Here is a 20,492-nt window from a genome sequence, read left to right as displayed (position 1 = left end):
TGCTGGCATTGGCCGAGGGACACAAGCCATGCCTGATGTTCGAACAGGCCTTCCTCGAACAGCTCCCCGATGACATCCACTTGTTGTTAGCTGATGACGACTTCAGCAACCCCCGTGAGGTGGCCGCCCGGGCAGATGTCCTGTGGAGGGCCAAGCGCGAGAGCGGTTCGTCCGTCAGTCAAATCACCAGGCCGCGAGCCCAACGCCTGCCTCGCCCGGCCCCAGCAACCGAGCAGCCACGCCCCAGGAATGCAGACGACGACACGGGTGACCAGCTGTGCTTCTACCATCAGAGGTGGGGTGCGGAGGCCCGTCGATGCCGCCCACCTTGCAAGTTTCAGGGAAACGCCAGGGCCAGCCGCCGCTGATGGCTACGGCGGCTGGCCGCCGACAGAGCCTCCTCTTCGTTCAGGACAAGAAATCTGGACGGCATTTCCTCGTTGATACTGGAGCGGAGGTCAGTATTTTGCCCCCGACAGGCCGCGACACTCGTGACAGGCCACCAGGTCCTCTACTCAATGCCGCCAACGGTACAACGATACGGTCTTTCGGCACCCGTACGCTTCAATTACACTTTGGCGGCAGCCGTTTTACCTGGACCTTTACCCTTGCCACCGTCGCCCGACCACTCCTAGGCGCCGATTTCCTTCAGGCCCACAACCTGTTAGTCGACCTGCGAAGGAAGCGGTTAGTCCACTCTAGCACTCTCCGGACCTATCCCCTGGGAGAAATCAGCCCACCAGCCCCGCGCCTGGACTCCATTACCCTTTCTGGCGACGATTTCGCCAAGCTCCTAGCCGAATTCCCATCGATTTTGGCACCTTCGTTTACAAATTCTCGGCCCACACATGGGGTACAACACCACATCATTACCACAGGGCCACCCCTTCATGCCGAGCACGACGATTACCTCCAGGACAAGCTCCGCCTGGCAAAGGAAGAGTTCCATCACATGGAGGAGCTGGGGATTGTTCGCAGGTCAGACAGCCCCTGGGCCTCCCCCCTGCACATGGTCCCCAAAGCCACCGGAGGGTGGAGGCCCTGCGGCGACTACCGCAGGCTGAATGACGCCACCACCCCGGACCGCTATCCCATCCCTCACATCCAGGACTTCGCAGCGAACTTACACGGGGCCCGCATCTTTTCCAAAGTGGACCTCGTTAGGGGATACCACCAAATCCCGGTCCATCCGGATGACGTCCCCAAACTGAGATTATCACCCCATTCGGCCTGTTCGAATTCCTTCGGATGCCGTTCGGCCTTAAGAACGCCGCGCAGACCTTCCAGCGGCTGATGGACGCGGTAGGCCGAGACCTGGACTTCGTGTTCATTTACTTGGACGACATATTGATCGCCAGCCGTAACCGCCAGGAACACCTTTCCCACCTCCGCCAGCTGTATTCCCGCCTCCGCGATTTCGGCCGTCACGATTAACCCGTCCAAGTGCCAATTCGGACTTGACTCTATCGATTTCCTCGGCCACAAAATCACCAGCGACGGTGGCAACACCCCTACCCGCCAAGGTGGATGCTATCCGCCATTTTGCCCGCCCCGACACAGTCAAAGGCCTACAGGAATTCCTTGGGATGGTCAACTTTTACCATCGTTTCATCCCTGCAGCAGCCCGTATCATGCGCCCTCTGTTCTCGCTGCTGGCTGGTAAGGGCAAGGACATCACCTGGACTGACGAGGCTGCGGCTGCTTTCGTTAAGGCCAAAGACGCCCTGGCAGACGCCACGATGCTGGTACACCCTAGGACTGATGTCCCGACTGCCCTCACGGTAGACGCGTCCAACACCACAGTGGGTGGGGTACTGGAACAGCTACTCGAAGGCCGCTGGCAACCCTTGGCATTTTTCAGCAAACACCTTAGACCGCCCGAACTGAAGTACAGCGCTTTTGATCGGGAACTTCTAGCGCTGTATCTGGCGGTCCGGCATTTCCGATACTTTCTAGAAGGCAGGCCTTTCACCGCTTTCACCGATCATAAGCCTCTGTCCTTTGCCTTCTCCAAAGTCTCCGATCCCTGGTCAGCTCGTCAGCAGAGACATTTATCCTACATTTCCGAGTTCACAACTGACATCCAACATGTCTCCGGAAAGGATAATGTCGTTGCTGATGCACTTTCCAGACCAACCATCCACAACCTATCCTTGGGTGTCGACTACACGGCCCTGGCTGACGCACAGCAAGCCGACGACGAACTGCCCAGCTACAGAACCGCAGTCTCGGGTCTGCAGCTCCGAGATTTCTTGGTTGGTCCAGGTCAGCGGACCCTACTTTGCGACGTTGCGACTGGTCAGCCCCGCCCTATTGTCCCTGCAGCCTGGCGGAGACGCGTTTTTGACTCGGTACATGGGTTTGGCGCACCATCCATCAGATCTACTGTCCGACTGGTCGCCAGCAAGTTTGTCTGGCATGGCCTGCGCAAACAGGTCAGTGTGGGCCAGGACTTGTCTGCACTGCCAGACATCAAAATCCAGCGACACACCCAAGGTCCCACCACAGCAGTTCGAGCCTACCCGTAGGAGGTTCGACCACATACACGTCGACCTCGTGGGCCCTCTGCCGGTTTCAAGAGGAGCCCGGTACCCTCCTTACCATCGTGGACCGGTTCACGAGGTGGCCTGAGGCAACCCCCCTGACTGACATCACAACTGATTCCTGCGCCCGAGCGCTGCTCACAACTTGGGTCTCACGTTTTGGCGTTCCGGCCCACATCACTTCAGACAGAGGCACCCAATTCACTTCCGGTCTCTGGGCTGCATTAGCGAACCTGCTAGGGACGCAGCTGCACACCACCACGGCCTACCATCCTCAATCAAACGGGTTGGTGGAACGTTTTCACCGCCATCTAAAATCGGCCTTGATGGCCCGCCTGAAGGGTCCTAACTGGGTTGACGAGCTGCCTTGGGTCCTGCTCGGCATACGCACTGCCCCCAAAGACCTCCGCACTTCGTCAGCTGAGCTTGTATACGGGGCGCCACTAGTTGTCCCTGGGGATTTCATACCTGCCCTTCAGGACCAAGGGGAACAACCCCCAGCAGTTCTACAAAGACTGCGCGAGAAGCTCGGCGCCTTGGCCCCGATTCCCGCCTCATGGCACGGTCAAGCCCCATCCTGCCAGCCCAAGGAACTACGGGACTGTAAGTTTGTTTTCGTTCGCAGGGGCACACCTCGGGCGCCATTGCAACGACCATATGAGGGACCGTTCCGAGTCATACGGAATAACTGATCCACTTTTATTTTGGACATTGGAGGCAGGGAACAGGTTTTCACGGCGGACCGCCTCAAACCGGCCCATTTGGATCTGCAACAGCCTGTCGAGGTTGCCACGCCACGACGCAGAGGCCGCCCCCCTAAGCGGCAGCTGGCACAGCCCACGGACCTTGGGGACTGTCTCGCCGGTTCTGGGGGGGGTTGTGTGGCGACTCACCGTCTAGTCGGGCGAACCGGCTCGGCAGTCGGGTCGCGCGGCGTCGGAGCGACGAGGCCCAAGATGGCGGCGGGCCTCGTCTTTCCGAGCGACGGGGAGAACCCGCGCGCGGGAAAGTCCTGATGACGTAGGACTTACGTCATTGCCGGTTTTTTTGGGCGGGAGTTTTTCTCCCTTAAAGGGCCCGCACAAGGCGGGAAAATAAACCAGTTCTGTTGGCAATCCTCCGAGTAGAGTCTTGTTTTATTCCGCGGTAGCAACCGCTACAGTATCATCCTCTATCCTCCTCTGACTGTTTCAGTTCATCTCCCCAGTACCGCCCTTGTTCACCATCACAAACTCAGTTATGGGGTTACTTCCTCCAAATTAAATTGTGTTAATTGTCAGCTTCAGGTATTTCTTCTGCAGTAATTCAACTTTTAATTTTGAAAAGGATCATCCTTTAGAAGTTAAACGATCTCTCTCATCATCCATTTCCTTCTCCCATATACACAAACTTTCTATAAAAAAAACTCACTGTATCAAAGAATCACCTTGGCACAATGAGATGAGACAACCCCAACTTTGTTATAAGTCTTCTGTGGTTTTGCTATTAGAACGGGGACTGTACAAAATCTTCAAGCATGTAGCCAGCTTCTTTGTGATTGTTCATGATATTGGCTAATTACATTCCATTATTTGCAATAAGATAAGGCGTCTTGTTTGCAAGGATAAATCCAAGTCAGAGTTCAGTACATTGATCTTCAAATGTTCTTTAATATTGGCATTCTGACAAGAAAAAGGACTTTAGCAATTTGAAGTCTTAAGGACATACACGAAAGCAAAGACATTAACAGTCAATGGACAATCTGACATTTTGCCTCACATGCTCAAATCTTTTCATGCCAACACAAAATGCATGAAAATATCCTTAACTTTAACTCAAATGCTCCCCCTCTTCCAGGATTACACTTTTTTATGTGCAGAAACCAAAGTCCTGTCAATTCTTTCCTGTGCACATTTTCCTATCCAAGTCTGTGTAGGTCACCAAAGCTTTTGTTATCAGTTGACATTGCCACAACCTTATTTTTGATATTCTCTGTTTATTCACATTATCTCAGCTGCAGCATGTTCTGTCATTTCTCCTTGAAGTTCAACAAAATGCACAAGATTAGTCTGCACACACAAACTGCCTCCCCAACCGTTAAAATAGCAAAGACAGGATACAATCTTACACATTTGTCATTCCATGCTTCAACAGACGGTGAACACCTAATGGCAACCTTTCAGGTCCTCAATTACTTCTCCATCTGCCCCAGAATAATAAACACTGTCAGCTATCATGTCCATTGTCACACAAGAACTTGGAGTTTGTGATTTTTTATAAATTTGATTTCCACTAACCTGAAAATGAATGATTATGATTATGCATAAAAATCTACTCCAAAGCCAAGGCTGTGCTCAATCTGCCCTGGCTCAACTTTGCAAAAGAACAATTCAGTATCAGAACCAAAAGAAGGCACAGTACAAGGACAACTTCATCCTGAAAAAAAGATCACAAAAAATACAATACAATCAACCTTCAACCTGAAACATTAACTTTCTCGCCAGATGTGCTGGTTGATGCCGAGATTTTTTGTTAAAAGCACTTCCCATTTTTGTTGCTAATGTTTAAACCCAAAAAATTATCTTGCTTTTAGAGTCATCATTGAAACAGGCCCTTCGGCCCAACTCGTCCACACCAACCGTAAAGCCCATCAAAGCTAGTCCCGTTTACCTGCATTTGGCTCATGTCTGTCCAAACTTTTTCTATCCATGTACCTAAACAAAAGTCTTTAACTTAATTATCATTCCTGCTTCTACCACTTCCTCTGGCAGCTTGTTAACTTGTTCCATGCACCCTTCAGATCCCCTTAACTAACTTAAAACTAATAGAATTATGGTCACTGGTCCCACATTTGTCCTGCCTCATTTCCCAATAGGATGTCCAGTGCTGCCCCTCTCCAGAAGGGCCATCTACTAATTGCTTGAGAAAACTTTTTTGGACAAATTTAACAACTGAGTACTGCCATGTTCTCCCTAATCAAAAATGCAACTCCCCCCTTCCCTCATACCTCCACCTCTATCATGCCTGTACCATCCATACCCCAGAACATGCAGCTCCCAGTCCTGCTCCTCCCTCAACCACATTTCTGTAATATTTATAATATCCCAGTCCCATGTACCTATCCATGCACCAAGTTCATCTACCTCGTCTGTCAGGCTTCTTGCTGATGGAAAGTGGTCTCACAGTCTCCTGTTGTAACTTGGACAAGAAATATTGTATTCCGATAGTTTGGTACTTCCTCCCATTTTCAGCCCACGGTTTAGAACATACTTTAGTCAGAGGCAATTACACAACATCCTGAAAATACTGGCTCACTAATGCCATTAATTGAATTGATTGTTGTGTGTGGCATCCACTATCTTGGACAGCCTCCCCCTGAAGCTAAGGCCAGGATGGGATTGTGCTGATACTTTGCTTGTACTTTTGTTCAACTGGGGACATTGTTTGCCCAGGGACATGGTAACATATCCTGGGATGTATGATTGGACGATCATCCATTCCCAGTTTCCCAGGGTGATACAATATGCCCTGTGAACAATTATTTCAGGCAAGAGCGCAGTTCACAAAACCCATTCTGAGACTCCTGTCCATCCACATGTGGGTGCCAGCGTCACCTACTGGAAGTTTGAAAATCACCTCAACCCCAAGTGCACAGCGTGTATATGTGCCCCATACAATTGTTGGGGGTGGGGGTCCAAAAATTGTTTCCTTCCTGTACAATTTATGTTCAGCAGGCTCAGCGCCTGGACTTCAAAGTGCAGTCGAAGGGAGATAAGAGAGGCAGATGAGCACATAACCAAATTGTCCAGCCGGACGTCTCAAACAACACACCCACCATACATTCTTCAACAGTGCGGCAGGGAGCTGTATTATTAATAATTGTTACCCGAATCACCAGTAGGGTGGCATCATATCAGCTCTAATCAGATTTCTGCTGCACCCAGTGTAAATCTGTGAGAAAATAGGATGTCAAATTACATCTCTCCGGACTGTGTAACTGGCACTCTTCCATCCTGGATACTTTGCTGTCTTCCCATCCTGGATCCCATTTACAAAATATAGTCGCCCAATGATATTTCTTCTCAAAGCATGTGATGAGTGAGCGTGCTTTCATTGGCTGGGTGGTAGCTGAGGCCAACTGATTGCAGAGTTTTCCCCAAACGAATGCAACATCTCAAACTTACCTTGAACTGAAAGTGCTGATTCACCAGAATGACAGAGTCATATAGCACAGAAACAGGCCTTTCGGCTCAAATGGTCCATGCCAACCAACACATTCCTCACTAATCACAGTTCCCAACTTATTATCCTCCTCAAATTGTGAAATTGCATGTCAGATTCCAGTCTCTGAAAGGTGAACAGTAGACTTTGTACCAACCCCTGCAGAGCACTTCATCCTCCCCTTTGCATATAGAAAAACTACAGCACAATTCAGGCCCTTCGGCCCACAAAGCTGTGCCGAACATGTCCTTACCCTAGAAATTACTAGGCTTACCCATAGCCCTCTATTTTACTCAGCTCCATGTACCTATCTAACAGTCTCTTGAAAGACCCTATCGTATCAGCCTCCACCACTGTTGCCGGCAGCCTATTCCATGCACTCACCACTCTCTGAGTAAAAAAACTTACCCCTGACATCTCCTCTATACCTACTCCCCAGCACCTTAAACCTATGTCCTCTTGTGGCCACCATTTCAGCCCTGGGAAAAAGCCTCTGACTATATAGCCGATCAATACCTCTCATCATCTTATATACCTCTATTAGGTCGCCCCCCATCCTCCGTCTCTCCAAGGAGAAAAGGCCGAGTTCCTTCAACCTGCATTCATAAGGCATGCTCCGCATTCCAGACAGCATCCTAGTAAATCTCCTCTGCACCCTTTCTATGGCTTCCACATCCTTCCTGTATTGAGGCGACCAGAACTGAGCATAGTACTCCAAGTGGGGTCTGACCAGGGACTTATATAGCTGCAACAATACCTCTCGGCTCCTAAATTCAATTCCCTGATTGATGAAGGACAATACACCATATGCCTTCAGAACCACTGAGTCAACCTGCGCAGCCGCTTTGAGCATCCTATGGACTCGGACCCCAAAATCCCTCTGATCCTCCACACTGCCAAGAGTCCTACCATTAATACTATATTCTGCCATCATATTCGACCTAACAAAATGAACCACTTCACACTTATCTGGGTTGAACTGCATCTGCTACTTCTCAGCCCAACTTTGCACCCTATGTCCCTCTGTAACCTCTGACAGCCCTCCAAACTATCCACAACACCCCCAACCTTCGTGTCATCCGCAAACTTAGTAACCCGCCCCTCCACTTCCTCATCCAGGTCGTTTATAAAAATCACAAAGAGCAAGGGTCCCAGTACAGATCCCTGAGGTACACCACTGGTCACCGACCTCCACGCAGAATGCAACCCTTCAATAACCACTGTTTGCCTTCTGTGGGCCAGCCAGTTCTGAATCCACACTGCAACGCCCCCTTGGATCCCATGCCTCCTTACTTTCTCAATAAGCCTTGCATGGGGTACCTTATCAAAAGTTTTGCTGAAATCCATATACACTACATCTACTGCTCTCCCTTCATCGATGTGTTTAGTCACATCCTCAAAAAATTCAATCAGGCTCGTAAGGCAGGACCTGCCCTTGACAAAGCCAGGCTGACTATTCCTAATCATATTATACCTCTGCAAATGTTCATAAATCCTGCCTCTCAGGATCTTTTCCATCAGCTTACCAACCACTGAGGTGAGACTCACCGGTCTATAATTCCCTGGGCTATCCCTACTCCCCTTCTTGAATAAGGGAACAACATCCGCAACCCTCCAATCTTCCGGAACCTCTCCAGTCTCCATCGACGATGCAAAGATCATTGTCAGAGGCTCCGCAATCTCTTCCCTCGCCTCCCACAGCAGCCTGGGGTACATCTCATCCGGTCCCAGTGACTTATCCAACTTGATGCTTTCCAAAAGTTTCAGCACATCCTCTTTCCTAATATCTACATGTTCAAGCTTTTCAGGCCGCTGCAAGTCCCCACTACAATCCCCCAGATCTTTTTACGTCGTGAATACTGACGTAAAGTATTCATTAAGTACATCCGCCATTTCTTCCGGATCCATACACACTTCCCCACTACTGCACTTGATAGGTCCTATTCTTTCATATCTTATCCTCTTGCTCTTCACATACCTGTAGAATGCTTTGGGGTTTTCCCTAATCCTGCCTGCCAACGCCTTCTCATGCCCCCTTCTGGCTCTTCTAATCTCCTTCTTAAACTCCTTCCTATTAGCCTTATACTCTTCCAGATCTCTAACATTACCTAGCTCTCTATACCTTTTGTAAGCTTTTCTTTTCCTTTTGACCAGATTTATTATTGTACACCATGGTTCCTGTATCCTCTCGTGACTCCCGTCTCATTGGAACATGACTATGCAGAACTCCACACAACTATCCCCTGAATATTTGCCACATATCTTCCATACTTTTCCCTGAGACCATCTGTTCCCAATTTAATCTTCCAATTTCCTGCCTGAGAGCCTCATAATTCCCTTTACTCCAAGTAAACGCCCTTCTAGTCTGTCTGTTCCTATCTCCCTCCAGCGCTAACGTAAAGGAGATAGAATTATGATCACTATCACCAAAATGTTCACCCACTGAGAGATCTGACACCTGACCAGGTTCATTTCCCAATACCAAATCAAGCACAGCCTCTCCTCTTGTCGGCCTATCTACATACTGTGTCAAGAATCCTTCCTGAACACACTTAACAAGCTCCTCCCCATCTAAACCCCTCACTGTCTGGAGATGCCAATCGATGTTTGGGAAATTAAAATCCCCAATCACAACAACTCTGTTATGCTCATACCTTTCTGGGATCTGCTTCTCTATCTGCTCCTCAATATCCCTGTTACTATTGGGCGGCCTATAAAAAACACCCAGTAAAGTTATTGACCCCTTCCTATTCCTAACCTCCACCCACAGAGACTCCGTAGACAGTCCCTCCATGATGTCCACCTTTTCCGCAGTCGTGACACAATCTCTGATCAACAGTGCCACTCCCCCACCTCTTTTACCTCCCTCCCTGTCCTTTCTGAAACATCTAAAACCCGGCACTTGAAGCAACCTTTCCAGTCCTTGAGCCATCCAAGTCTCCGTAATGGCCACTACATCACAGCTCCAAGTATTGATCCAAGCTCTAAGCTCATCCGCCTTGTTCACAATACTCCTTGAGTTAAAATAGACACATCTCAAACCTGTCTGGGCACGTCCCTTCTCTATCACCTGCCTATCGTACCTACTACTAGCTCTCTATATTTGAGAGCCAAACACCTCTTCCCCAATCTCTCCAGTTCGGATCCCAACCTCTAGCAATTCTAGTTTAAACCCTCCCCAGTAGCCTTAGCAAACCTCCCCGCCAGGATATTGGTCCCCCTGGGAGTCAAGTGCAACTTGTCCTCTTTGAACAGGTCATACCTGCCCCAAAAGAAGCCCCAATGATCCAGAAATCTGAATCCCTGCTCCTTACTCCAATCCCTCAGCCATGCATTTAACCTCCTCCTCATTCTGTTCCTATACCCACTGTCACTTAGCACAGGCAGTAACCAGGATATTACTATCTTTGAGGTCCTGCTTCTCAACTTCCTTCCTAATTCTCTATAGTCTTTTTTCAGGACCCCATTCCTTTCCCTACCTATGTCGTTGGTACCTATATGTACCACGACCTCTGGCTGTTCTCCCTCCCCCTTCAGGATATCTTGGACGCGATCTGAAACATCCTGGGCGCTGGCACCTGGGAGGCAAACTACCTTCCGAGTTTCTTTCCTGCGTCCACAGAATCGCTTGTCTGCCCACCTAACTATAGAGTCCCCCATCACTCGTGCCCTCCCCTCTCATTCCCTACCCTCCTGAGCCACAGGGCCGGACTCTGTGCCAGAGACACTGCCACTGTTGCTTCCCCCAGGTCGGCTGTCTCCCCCAACAGCACTCAAGCAGGAGTACTTATTGTCAAGGGGTACAGCCACAGGGGTACTCTCTAGTACCTGACTCTTCCCCTTCCCCCTCCTGACTGTGACCCACTTGCCTGACTCCCATGGCCCCGGTGTGACCACCTGCCTGTAACTCCTTTCTATCACCTCCTCATTCTCCCTGACCAGACGCAGGTCATCGAGCTGCATCTCCAGTTCCCTAACATGGTCCCTCAGGAGCTGCAGCTCGAAGTTTCTGGAGTTTCTCCCACATTCTTTTCTGCTTAGTAGCCAAAGTACTATCGATCCTGGTATTTGTCCTGACTAAACATATTCCGACCTTGCTCACAAGTCAATGCAGCACCTTATCAAGTGACCTTTTAGAAATCCAAATATATTACGTCTACAACATGACCCTTATCTGCCCTTTGTTGGTTCTTCAAAGAATTCAATGATTGATCAAGAGTGACCTTCCTTTTCAAAATCCTTACTGACTGAACTATTTTCAATTTTTGCATACATTTTTGAGTGAGAATTCCATCACTTGTGCATTGCAAGTATTGCTAATTAGTCCTCCGCTTCCCGAACTGATTTTCTGTCCCTTTAAGGCAGTAGTCATTCTAGCTACCTCCAACACTTTGCAGTGCCCAAAACTGAATGAGTAGAGCTTCAGGTGGGACAAAACTTCCTACTCTTCCGACTACAAGCTTTCAGCTCTGGAGATGATGACCAATATCCCATTAGCCCTTTTAAGTTTTTTGTACCTGTATAAGTATGCAGATAGAAAAGCTATACAAATGCTACCAGCCTCAAGAGTGGGAGAGAACTGGACATTTGATCTTCTCAGCACATTAAACCAGCACTGTCAACAACGTGTAATGTGGTGCAATGTGTAACATCACTGCAGTTACTCATTCAAACTCACCTGACCACACCTATCAAACCCACCACCTCTAGATGGTGGAAGGCAGCAGGTAATTCCCCCTCAAGAGCACATACTAACTTGACCCGAAATCACTTAATCGCTGTTCATTCATCATCATACCTGGGCGTAAGGCACAGAATTCCCTGCACAACAACAAATGTGGCATTATCATCATCATTACAAACTCCAATAACTCGAGGAAACAGATAATCACCACAGGAGGCTATAGTGGGGCAAAGAATACTGGCTTTGCCAATGATGCCCATGATCCCACAGTGAATAAACAAAACAGTAAAACAGCCCGTAAAGACACCTGTCCAGAAAAATATGTCGCCAGCACTTCTCCGGTACAAACCCTATGAAACAACCACAAGAAGCCAAATAAAAACTGGTCTGAACAAGAATTAAGACAATTCTCTTTTTGTCATGGACTGAAGTTATTTTTCCACTCATCTTTTAAAGAAACAAACTTGTTAAGTTTGGATTAGTTAACCTATGGACTCAGCACAGATGCAATCACAGTGAAGGTGCGCCAGCATCTCTACTTTCTTAGGAGGTTAAGAAGGTTCGGCTTGTCACCGAACACGCCAACAAACTTCTACACATGAACTGTTGCATCATGGTCTGGTACAGCAATTCGAACATGCAGGAATGTAAGTATCTGCAGAGAGTAGTGGACTCTGCCCAATACATTACGGGCACATCCCTCCCTACCATCAGTAGAATCTACAAGAGGTGCTGCCTCAAGAAGGCAACATCTATCATCAAAGATTCCCACCATCCAGGCCATGCCACCTTTTCGCAGGTACCATCAGACAGGAGGTACAGAAGCCCCACACCACCAGGTTCAAGAATGGCTACTTTCCTTCAACCATTCAGTTCTTGAACCAACCAGAACAATTCTAATCACTACAGTTTAGCAACTCTATGACCACTTTGATCACCTTGTGCTAAAATGGATTTTGTTTTTACATTCTAGTGTGTTCTTTCTTGTAAAAATTGTGTATAATTTATGTTTTTCTTGTTCATGTTGTGTATTTGATGCTGTGTGCCTGTGATGCTGCTGCAAGTTTTTCATTGCACCTGTACATAGATGTACTTGTGCACATGACAATAAACTCAACTTCAGCACAATTAATCATGCATAACTTTGAAAATAATGAGATTACTAATATAGAGAGAATCACATCAACATAGCATGAGATACTGGATGAGATAAAAAGAGATATAGAAAAGGTTGTTAACCAGGTGAGGAAGTCGGTTAGTCACCTGACCTTGGTTAAGTGCATCCTGGTTGCTGAAAGTGAGAGTAGAAAATGATGACCTGCTGAAGTACCAGTCCAGCTCTCCACAGATATGAGCATGGTGCCAGAGGATCTGAAAGTTTTGTTTGGGAGGGCTGAAAAATAAAGCTGACAATTGCAGCATTCACCAAGACCCCTTAGAGAGCACTTTCCAAACCCACCACCTCTACCAGCTAAAAGGACAAGGGCAGCGAAAGCATGGAGAGGACCACCACCCAGAAGTTGCCCTCCAAGCCACACACCATCCTGAATTAGAAATATATCACTGTTCCTTCACCGTTGCTGGGTCAAAATCCTGGAACTCCCACCCTCCCCCACAACAGCTTTGTGGGTATACCCACACTCTAAGGACTGCAGCGGTTCAAGAAGGCAGCTCACCACCACCTTCTCAACGGCAACCAAGGATGGCAACGAAACGCTCTGCCTGCGAAGCCCACATCCCTGCCATGAGACAGGACCTATGTGTTGAACATGGAAATGAACAAGGCTGTCACAGAGTAAATAGTCTTTTTTGGAATGGTGGGTAGGAAGTGGAGAAGCAGGTGTGCCTTGTGTTGGAATTTCATTGAAAGTGCCAGAAGTTACAGAATGATCATTATATGTGCTGGTGCAGTCGACAGCCCTGTCAACTGTGGAGGAAAAGCCACAATGAGAAAGGAAAACGCTTTCAAATTCTGTCAAGAACAGTTCCTCAAAAGCATGTAACCCCATTTTTTAACAAGTGAAAACCATGTGGAGATAATATAGAGAGAATCTAAAAAGAGCTCAAAAATTTAGTAAGGGGGGCAGTGACAGACCCATCTCCACCAGTACTGTACCCGTGATATAGTGACAAACCCATCCCCACCACTGTACCTGTGTTATACAGTAACAGACCCATCCCCTCCCCTACTGCACATCAGTGTTGTACAGTGACAGAACCATCCCCACCAGTACTGTACCTGTATTATGGTGACATATATGTCCCCACCAGTACTGTATCCCACTGTTATACAACGACAGACCCATCCCCACAAGTACCGTACCCGTCATACAACGACAGACCTATCTCCTCCCATACCTATCCCCACTGTTACTGTACCAACTTGTTTCTTCTTAAGTAATTTTCTATAATAAGTAAAACTTTAATTAAAATGGGATCCGTTCACAGGCTGAAGGACAGCAGGCACTGAGGTTCATAAAGGTCTCTATAAGCAGGCACTGGTGGTATGTTGTGCACCGCAGTGCAAGAGACTAGAGAGGTTGATAGATTGGGAACTGTAAACAAGTCCATAACAAGCTGTGTGTGGCTCCAGAGTCACCATTTGCCATTCAAGGCAGTGACTCGGCCTCACCTTCTCAAGGGCAATAATCGTCAACATGGAGATCCCGAAAATGAATTGAAACAAACAACATGCATGGACCATATATATGTGCACAATTTAGGAAGTGGCAAGGCAAGTTAAAGTAACACGTGTTCCCAGGCTTTCTCAACAGCGGCTGAAATACAAAAGCAAGAATTTTATGCTGAATTTATGGAAGTGCTATATCAGCCTTAGTCATAGAGTCATACAGCACAAAAACAGGCCCTTCAGCCCAACTGGTCCACGCCGACCAAGATTCCCATTTAAGCCAGTCCCATTTGCATGCATTTGGCCCATATCCCCCTTAACCTTTCCCATCCAAGTACCTGTCTGAGTACCTTCTAAATGTTAATGTACCTGCCTCAACCACTTCCTCTGGCAGCTCATTCCATATACTGACCACCCTCTGGGTGAAGAAGTTGCCCCTCCAGTTCCTATTAAATCTCTCCCCTCTCACCTTAAACCTGTTCAACCTCTCTCTCCATAACTCAGTCCCTCGAGTCCTGGCAACATCCTTATAAATCTCCTCTGCACTCTTTCCAGCTTAATGGCACCTGTCCCAAAGCAGGGTGACCAAAACTGAACACAATATTCCAAATGTGGCCTCACCAACATCTTGTACAAAGCTAGTGACTGTGTGTCATTCTGGGCACCACAGTGTGGCAAGAACATGAATGCTAGGGCAATTATCCAAAGGGAACTACTGGAATGTTTCACTGGGTGCAATTAGCTATTCAGCTGAAAAGGTGAAATTGTTTGAACAGAAATTTGATATGTGTTTAAAAGCACAGTGCATTCTAAGATATATAATAAAAGTGCAGATATTTAAGGTGATTAAGAACTAGAGAAGAAACAAGAAAACTTTTAAAAAACACAACAGGATGCCAGCATTTGGTGTGTGTTGCCCAATTCCTCGAGCTCCTTCCCATCAGCAGCGTGGGAGCAGCTTCTTGACCGCAGTAATTCAAGGTAACTCACCACCACCTTTTCAAGAGCAAGCAGGGTTGGGTAGTAAATGCCAGTGATAGCCAAATGCCAAGAAATGAAAAAAACAAAATCTCCTCACCTGCCTTCACATTCTGAGGTTGCACCATTCTCCTTGCACAATTCATCATGCCTATTTAGAGAATGATTTATGGCCTCCTCTTAAAATCTGATAGCTTCAAGTCTCAGAGCTCTTTTCCTTCCTTTTATTCAGACACCCAAGCCGTGATATCAGCTCAGGCACCATGTCTCATAGTAACTGGCTTGAAATAACAGTGAGTTCAGAATCAGATTGCTGGAGTCACATACTGCTCCTTTTGCTTCTGAAACGGCAACATTTTGTTTGCTTGTTTTACTGCTGTCATCCACTGTGCTGAGTGCTTCAGTGTACTCATGGAAGTAAGAGGGCAGCACAGGTAGAGGCCATTCAGCCCTATGAATCTGCATTGGCCCTTGCAAAGAGTAATCCAGTCAGCTGCAATCGACCACCATTTCCCATTTTCCTGTAATATTTCCTCCAGCAAAATTTCAAACATTACTTTGGCTTGGACACTAGCCACCTTCAGGCAGTGCAAACACCCAAAACGGCACCACGCAACTCCGAGCTTCAGCGCTAACAGTGAAGTTGCGTTTCAGAGTTCACAGTTATGCCAGTGTTCTCCATTGCTAACTCCACAAAAATTGCCCTATCCCAGCCTTGTCTCAGCTCCTGTGCATTTGAAGCTACTCAGGCATTCCAATTGTTGCTTCCCTTCCCTAGTCTCTTCATCCACTTTCAGACAATCCCTCCTACCCCTCCCCGAAAGAGGGTCCTATTTGTGGAACAAGAGCACCCAAATCACTGCTGGCAGAACCTCACCATTTGCAAATGCACAACCAATTCTCCTACAACAGTGACCAAGCGCCAAAGTAACAAGTATTTCATACATTGGAGCACAGTGAAAGGGCTATACAGGTACTCTTTTAGTTTGCCCTGTCCCAGGAACCAAGTATAATTATTTGCACTGCTGACACCTACAAAGCGAAGAGAGTGGACCATTTTCTTCCCCACACCCTTCTAACCTACAAAGCACAACTTTCTCAACTGAAGTTTGAGTACTCCACTACTGCTACTACAGGGAGATGCAGGAGAACACGAAAGGCGATGTGACACTGCAGCATTTCACACAGACAAAAAACATAATACCTTAATGTGAAACGTGCCAATTTAAGTAACCCATTTTGCACTCAGTGATGTCTGCCCCTGTACTCCTGCAGTATGTATGGTCAAAGAGGTCCATGGCCCCAGAATCCAAAACTGTTTCTAAGATCATACCCCAGAGCAAAGCTTTGAATTTCACCCCAGCATTCCTTTACAGGTTCTATAGCCTTTGAGTAAGGAATGATGAGCAGAGGGATTGATGCTGAGTTTTCTCTGATATTAGAACACAGAACATAGAAAAAACTACAGCACAATTCAGGCCCTTCGGCCCACAAAGCTGTGCCAAACATGTCCCTACCCTAGAAATTACTAGGCTTACCCATAGCCCTCTATTTTACTCAGCTCCATGTACCTATCTAACAGTCTCTTGAAAGACCCTATTGTATCCGCCTCCACCACTGTTTCCAGCAGCCCATTCCACGCACTCACCACTCTCTGAGTAAAAAACTTACCCCTGACATCTCCTCTATATCTACTCCCCAGCACCTTAAACCTATGTCCTCTTGTGGCCACCAATTCAGCCCTGGGGAAAAGCCTCTGACTATATAGCCGATCAATACCTCTCATCATCTTATACACCTCTATCAGGTCCCCCCTTATCCTCCGTCTCTCCAAGGAGAAAAGGCCGAGTTCCTTCAACCTGCTTTCATAAGGCATACTCCTCATCCCAGGCAGCATCCTTGTAAATCTCCTCTGCACCCTCTCTATGGCTTCCACATCTTTCCTGTAGTGAGGCGACCAGAACTGAGCACAGTACTCCAGGTGGGGTCTGACCAGGGACCTATATAGCTGCAACAATACCTCTCGGCTCCTAAATTCAATTCCCCAATTGATGAAGGACAATACACCATATGCCTTCTTAACCACAGAGTCAACCTGCGCCGCCACTTTGAGGGTCCTATGGACTCGGACCCCAAGATCCCTCAGATCCTCCACACTGCCAAGAGTCCTACCATTAAGACTATATTCCGCCAACATATTTGACCTACCAAAATGAACCACTTCACACATCTGGGTTGAACTGCATCTGCCACTTCTCAGCCCAACTTTGCATCCTATCTATATCCCTCTGTAACCTCTGACAGCCCTCCAAACTATCCACAACACCACCAACCTTCGTCTCATCCACAAACTTACTAACCCACCCCTCCACTTCCTCATCCAGGTCACTTATAAAAATCACAAAGACCAAGGGTCCCAGAACAGATCCCTGAGGTACACCACTGGTCACCGACCTCCACTCAGAATACGACCCTTCAACAACTACTCTTTGCCTTCTGTGGGCCAGCCAGTTCTGGATCCACACTGCAATGTCTCCTTGGATCCCATGTCTCCTCACCTTCTCCATAAGCCTCGCATGGGGTACCTTATCAAATGCCTTGCTGAAATCCATATACACTACATCTACTGCTCTCCTTTCATCGATGTGTTTAGTCACATCCTCAAAAAATTCAATCAGGCTCGTAAGGCAGGACCTGCCCTTGACAAAGCCATGCTGACTATTCCTAATCATATTATACCTCTCCAAATGTTCATAAATCCTGCCTCTCAGGATCTTCTCCATCAGCTTACCAACCACTGAAGTAAGACTCACCGGTCTATAATTTCCTGGGCTATCCCTACTCCCCTTCTCGAATAAGGGAACACCATCCGCAACCCTCCAATCTTCCGGAACCTCTCCCGTCTCCCAACATTTACCAAAAAAAATTACAGTATTGTAAACAGTCAGAAGTAAATCAGTATCAGGCTCGGTTATTAACTGCATTCAAATCTGAGTGATAGATTTCTAGATATTTGAGAAATTGGGGGGGGGGGGGGTGGAATGTGGATATAGAAGCAAAATGGTGTCAAGATTTTAGAATGGTAGAGCAGGCTCTAGGAGCCGAGCAGTCTACTCCTGCACAGTTCTGATGTTCTCATGGATTCATTGAGAGATACAGTTTGGAAGCAGACTCTTCAGCAGAGTCTGTACTAAACATCAAGCACCTATTTACATTAATTCTGTTTTATTCTCCCTAGATTTTCATCAACTCTCCCAGGTTCCACCACTCACCTACACTCTAGGGGCAACTTACTATGCCACTTAACCTATCGACTCACACATTTTTGGGAAGTGGGAAGAAACCAGAACACCCAGAGGAAATTTTTTTTTATTTCACAGCGTGGTAACAGGCCCTTCTGGCCCAACGAGTCTGCACCGCCCATTTTAAACCCCAAATTAACCTACCCATACATCTTTAGAATGTGGGAAAAACCAGAGCACCCGGCGGAAACCCACACAGACACGGGAGAACATACAAACTCCTTACAGACAGCGACGGGAATCGAACCCCGATCACTGGCGCTGTAATAGTGTCACAGTTAGCGTGAAGCTGGGAGTTGCATGGTGCAGTTTTGGGTGTTTGCACTGCCTGAAGGTGGCTAGTGTCCAACACAATGACAATGTGCAGACTCCACAAAAACAGCACCAGAGGCCAGGATTGAACCTGGATCTCTGGCACTGTGGGACAGCACTTTTATTAGCTACACCACTGTTCCTATCTATCCAAATAATGTGTTGGGTATAACTCTTCACCCACTTTATCGTATGCTTTCTGTAGGTGACTCTTTAAACCATCACCATGTCCAACAGCTTGCAGGAGTTGAGGGGGAGGCATCCACAGTACCCTGTTGTGGAGAAAGCACACAGCCCTGTCTCTGGAATTGGGAACGTTCAATAGATCTGGTGAGTTAGACCCAACACATTAATTGGATGGATGGGAACAGTGGTGGGTTCTCTCAACTGCTTTCAGATTTACAACAGCAAACTGGCCACATCCGCATCACAAGGACATCCCATTCACATCCCACAGCAGGGACAGTTTATGGTATTATAGTGAAGATTGCAGTGATATACTTCACGCCCTCTCAGGGACGAGAGCACAAGGCGGCACATTCAGGGGTCTCCCCACAGACGCTGCCCGACTTGCTGAGTGTTTCCAGCACTCTCTGCCCTGTGCAGTCAACAGGTTCTCCAACCAAGGACGTGTGCAGCCCAGTCACGATGCTCACCATTCACCCTATCGCCGCCGAGTTCCAGGGAGAGAGCCCCGGTAAACCGACGGCCGCCATCCCCCCGGCCTAGACTCCTCGCCTCTCAGGCCAGCCGACGGCAACCGCGCCTGCGCAGCTCTGGCAGCGAGTCCTGGCCTCCTGAATGTCGCCCGCTGCGCCTGCGCAGCTCCGGACCAGATGGTCCCCCACGCCGCCTGGTGCTCCGCTAACCGGAGCCAGCTCAGCGGCGGGGACAGGGAATGCAATGCACGCCAACCGCTGCCTCCCTTCCAGAATCGAAGCAAATAAGCACAAAGCCAAACACGCGGTTCAAATCACTTTCTCCCCGTCTCACTCCCCTATTCGCAGAACTGGGGTCACCAAACTAATGCTAATTAATTGCATCGCTTTGATTTGTTTTGCATATCAGAGAGGAGAATAGTTAGTTTAAAATGAATCAGGAAAAGTTTCTTCAGTTGTGTCATTCACTCCCAGATTGGCTGGGGATGAAGTAAACACCGTGCTGAGAGTAGTGTTTTCGCGATGTTTATTAATCCGTAGATTAAGTTTTAGTTACCTTGATGCTGTATAATCTGACTCCTGATTTCTCCAAACTCCACACTGGCCGCTGTACAGGGTTGCAGGTTGTAATGCCATGCTTGATGGATTTGAACAAGTTGCACGCTCTTAGTATCTTGCTCATGATTGGATTTGGGATTCAAACGATTCAACTTCTTTTAAAAATTACTTTATTGTCTTTGGAAGTTTTTTTTTGTCCCCTTGTAGAACTCATCCACGGCCAGGCTGGCTCCCAGTGACTGGGGTCAGGAGCCGGCCTCTTTTGTACTATTGTGTTGGGTGACTGACGTTAAAGGTTGACCAGCAGCGACCTCGTGTCTCGTTGGGTTATTTCACTCCACTTCGATCTGGGGTTTCTCCTGTAAACTGCTGAAATCGTATCAGCTGCTTACAGCACATCAATCCGTTTAGTCATTTGGGACGTGTAGAGATGTCAGCACCGTATTTCTCCTAATCAAACAGCGCCTTTAATAGCAGGTTTACCTTACCTGTGGAGATTTCCATTGGAAATATGAACCCGTTGTTGATCTGCTAAAATACATAAATAAATCTGCACCGTATGAACACAATAAAACACGACTGACCAGATTATTGCAGTCTTTCCAAAGTTTCCAGAAAATAATTGAC

The 20,492-nt window shown here is 47.7% G+C and overlaps 1 protein-coding gene across 2 annotated transcripts in view; it reads right to left on the bottom strand.

Moving 5' to 3' along the window:
- cps1 (carbamoyl-phosphate synthase 1, mitochondrial) overlaps positions 1-20,217 on the bottom strand; it is a 188,653-nt gene extending 168,436 nt beyond the window's left edge. Inside the window, exon 1 of one of the 2 annotated variants that reach the window (XM_052043652.1) lies at positions 19,864-20,217. In XM_052043652.1, the coding sequence (XP_051899612.1) occupies positions 19,864-19,989 (126 nt within the window). In that variant the 5' untranslated portion in view covers positions 19,990-20,217. Of the gene's footprint in view, positions 1-19,304; positions 19,419-19,863 lie in introns of those variants that run through there. The other variant, XM_052043728.1, reaches the window with a different exon arrangement.
- Between the last annotated feature and the right edge of the window lie 275 nt (positions 20,218-20,492).

Source organism: Pristis pectinata, chromosome 1 (assembly GCF_009764475.1).
Source record: "Pristis pectinata isolate sPriPec2 chromosome 1, sPriPec2.1.pri, whole genome shotgun sequence".
NCBI classification, from domain to species: domain Eukaryota; kingdom Metazoa; phylum Chordata; class Chondrichthyes; order Rhinopristiformes; family Pristidae; genus Pristis; species Pristis pectinata.
This window is presented reverse-complemented; position numbering and strand designations above follow the sequence as displayed.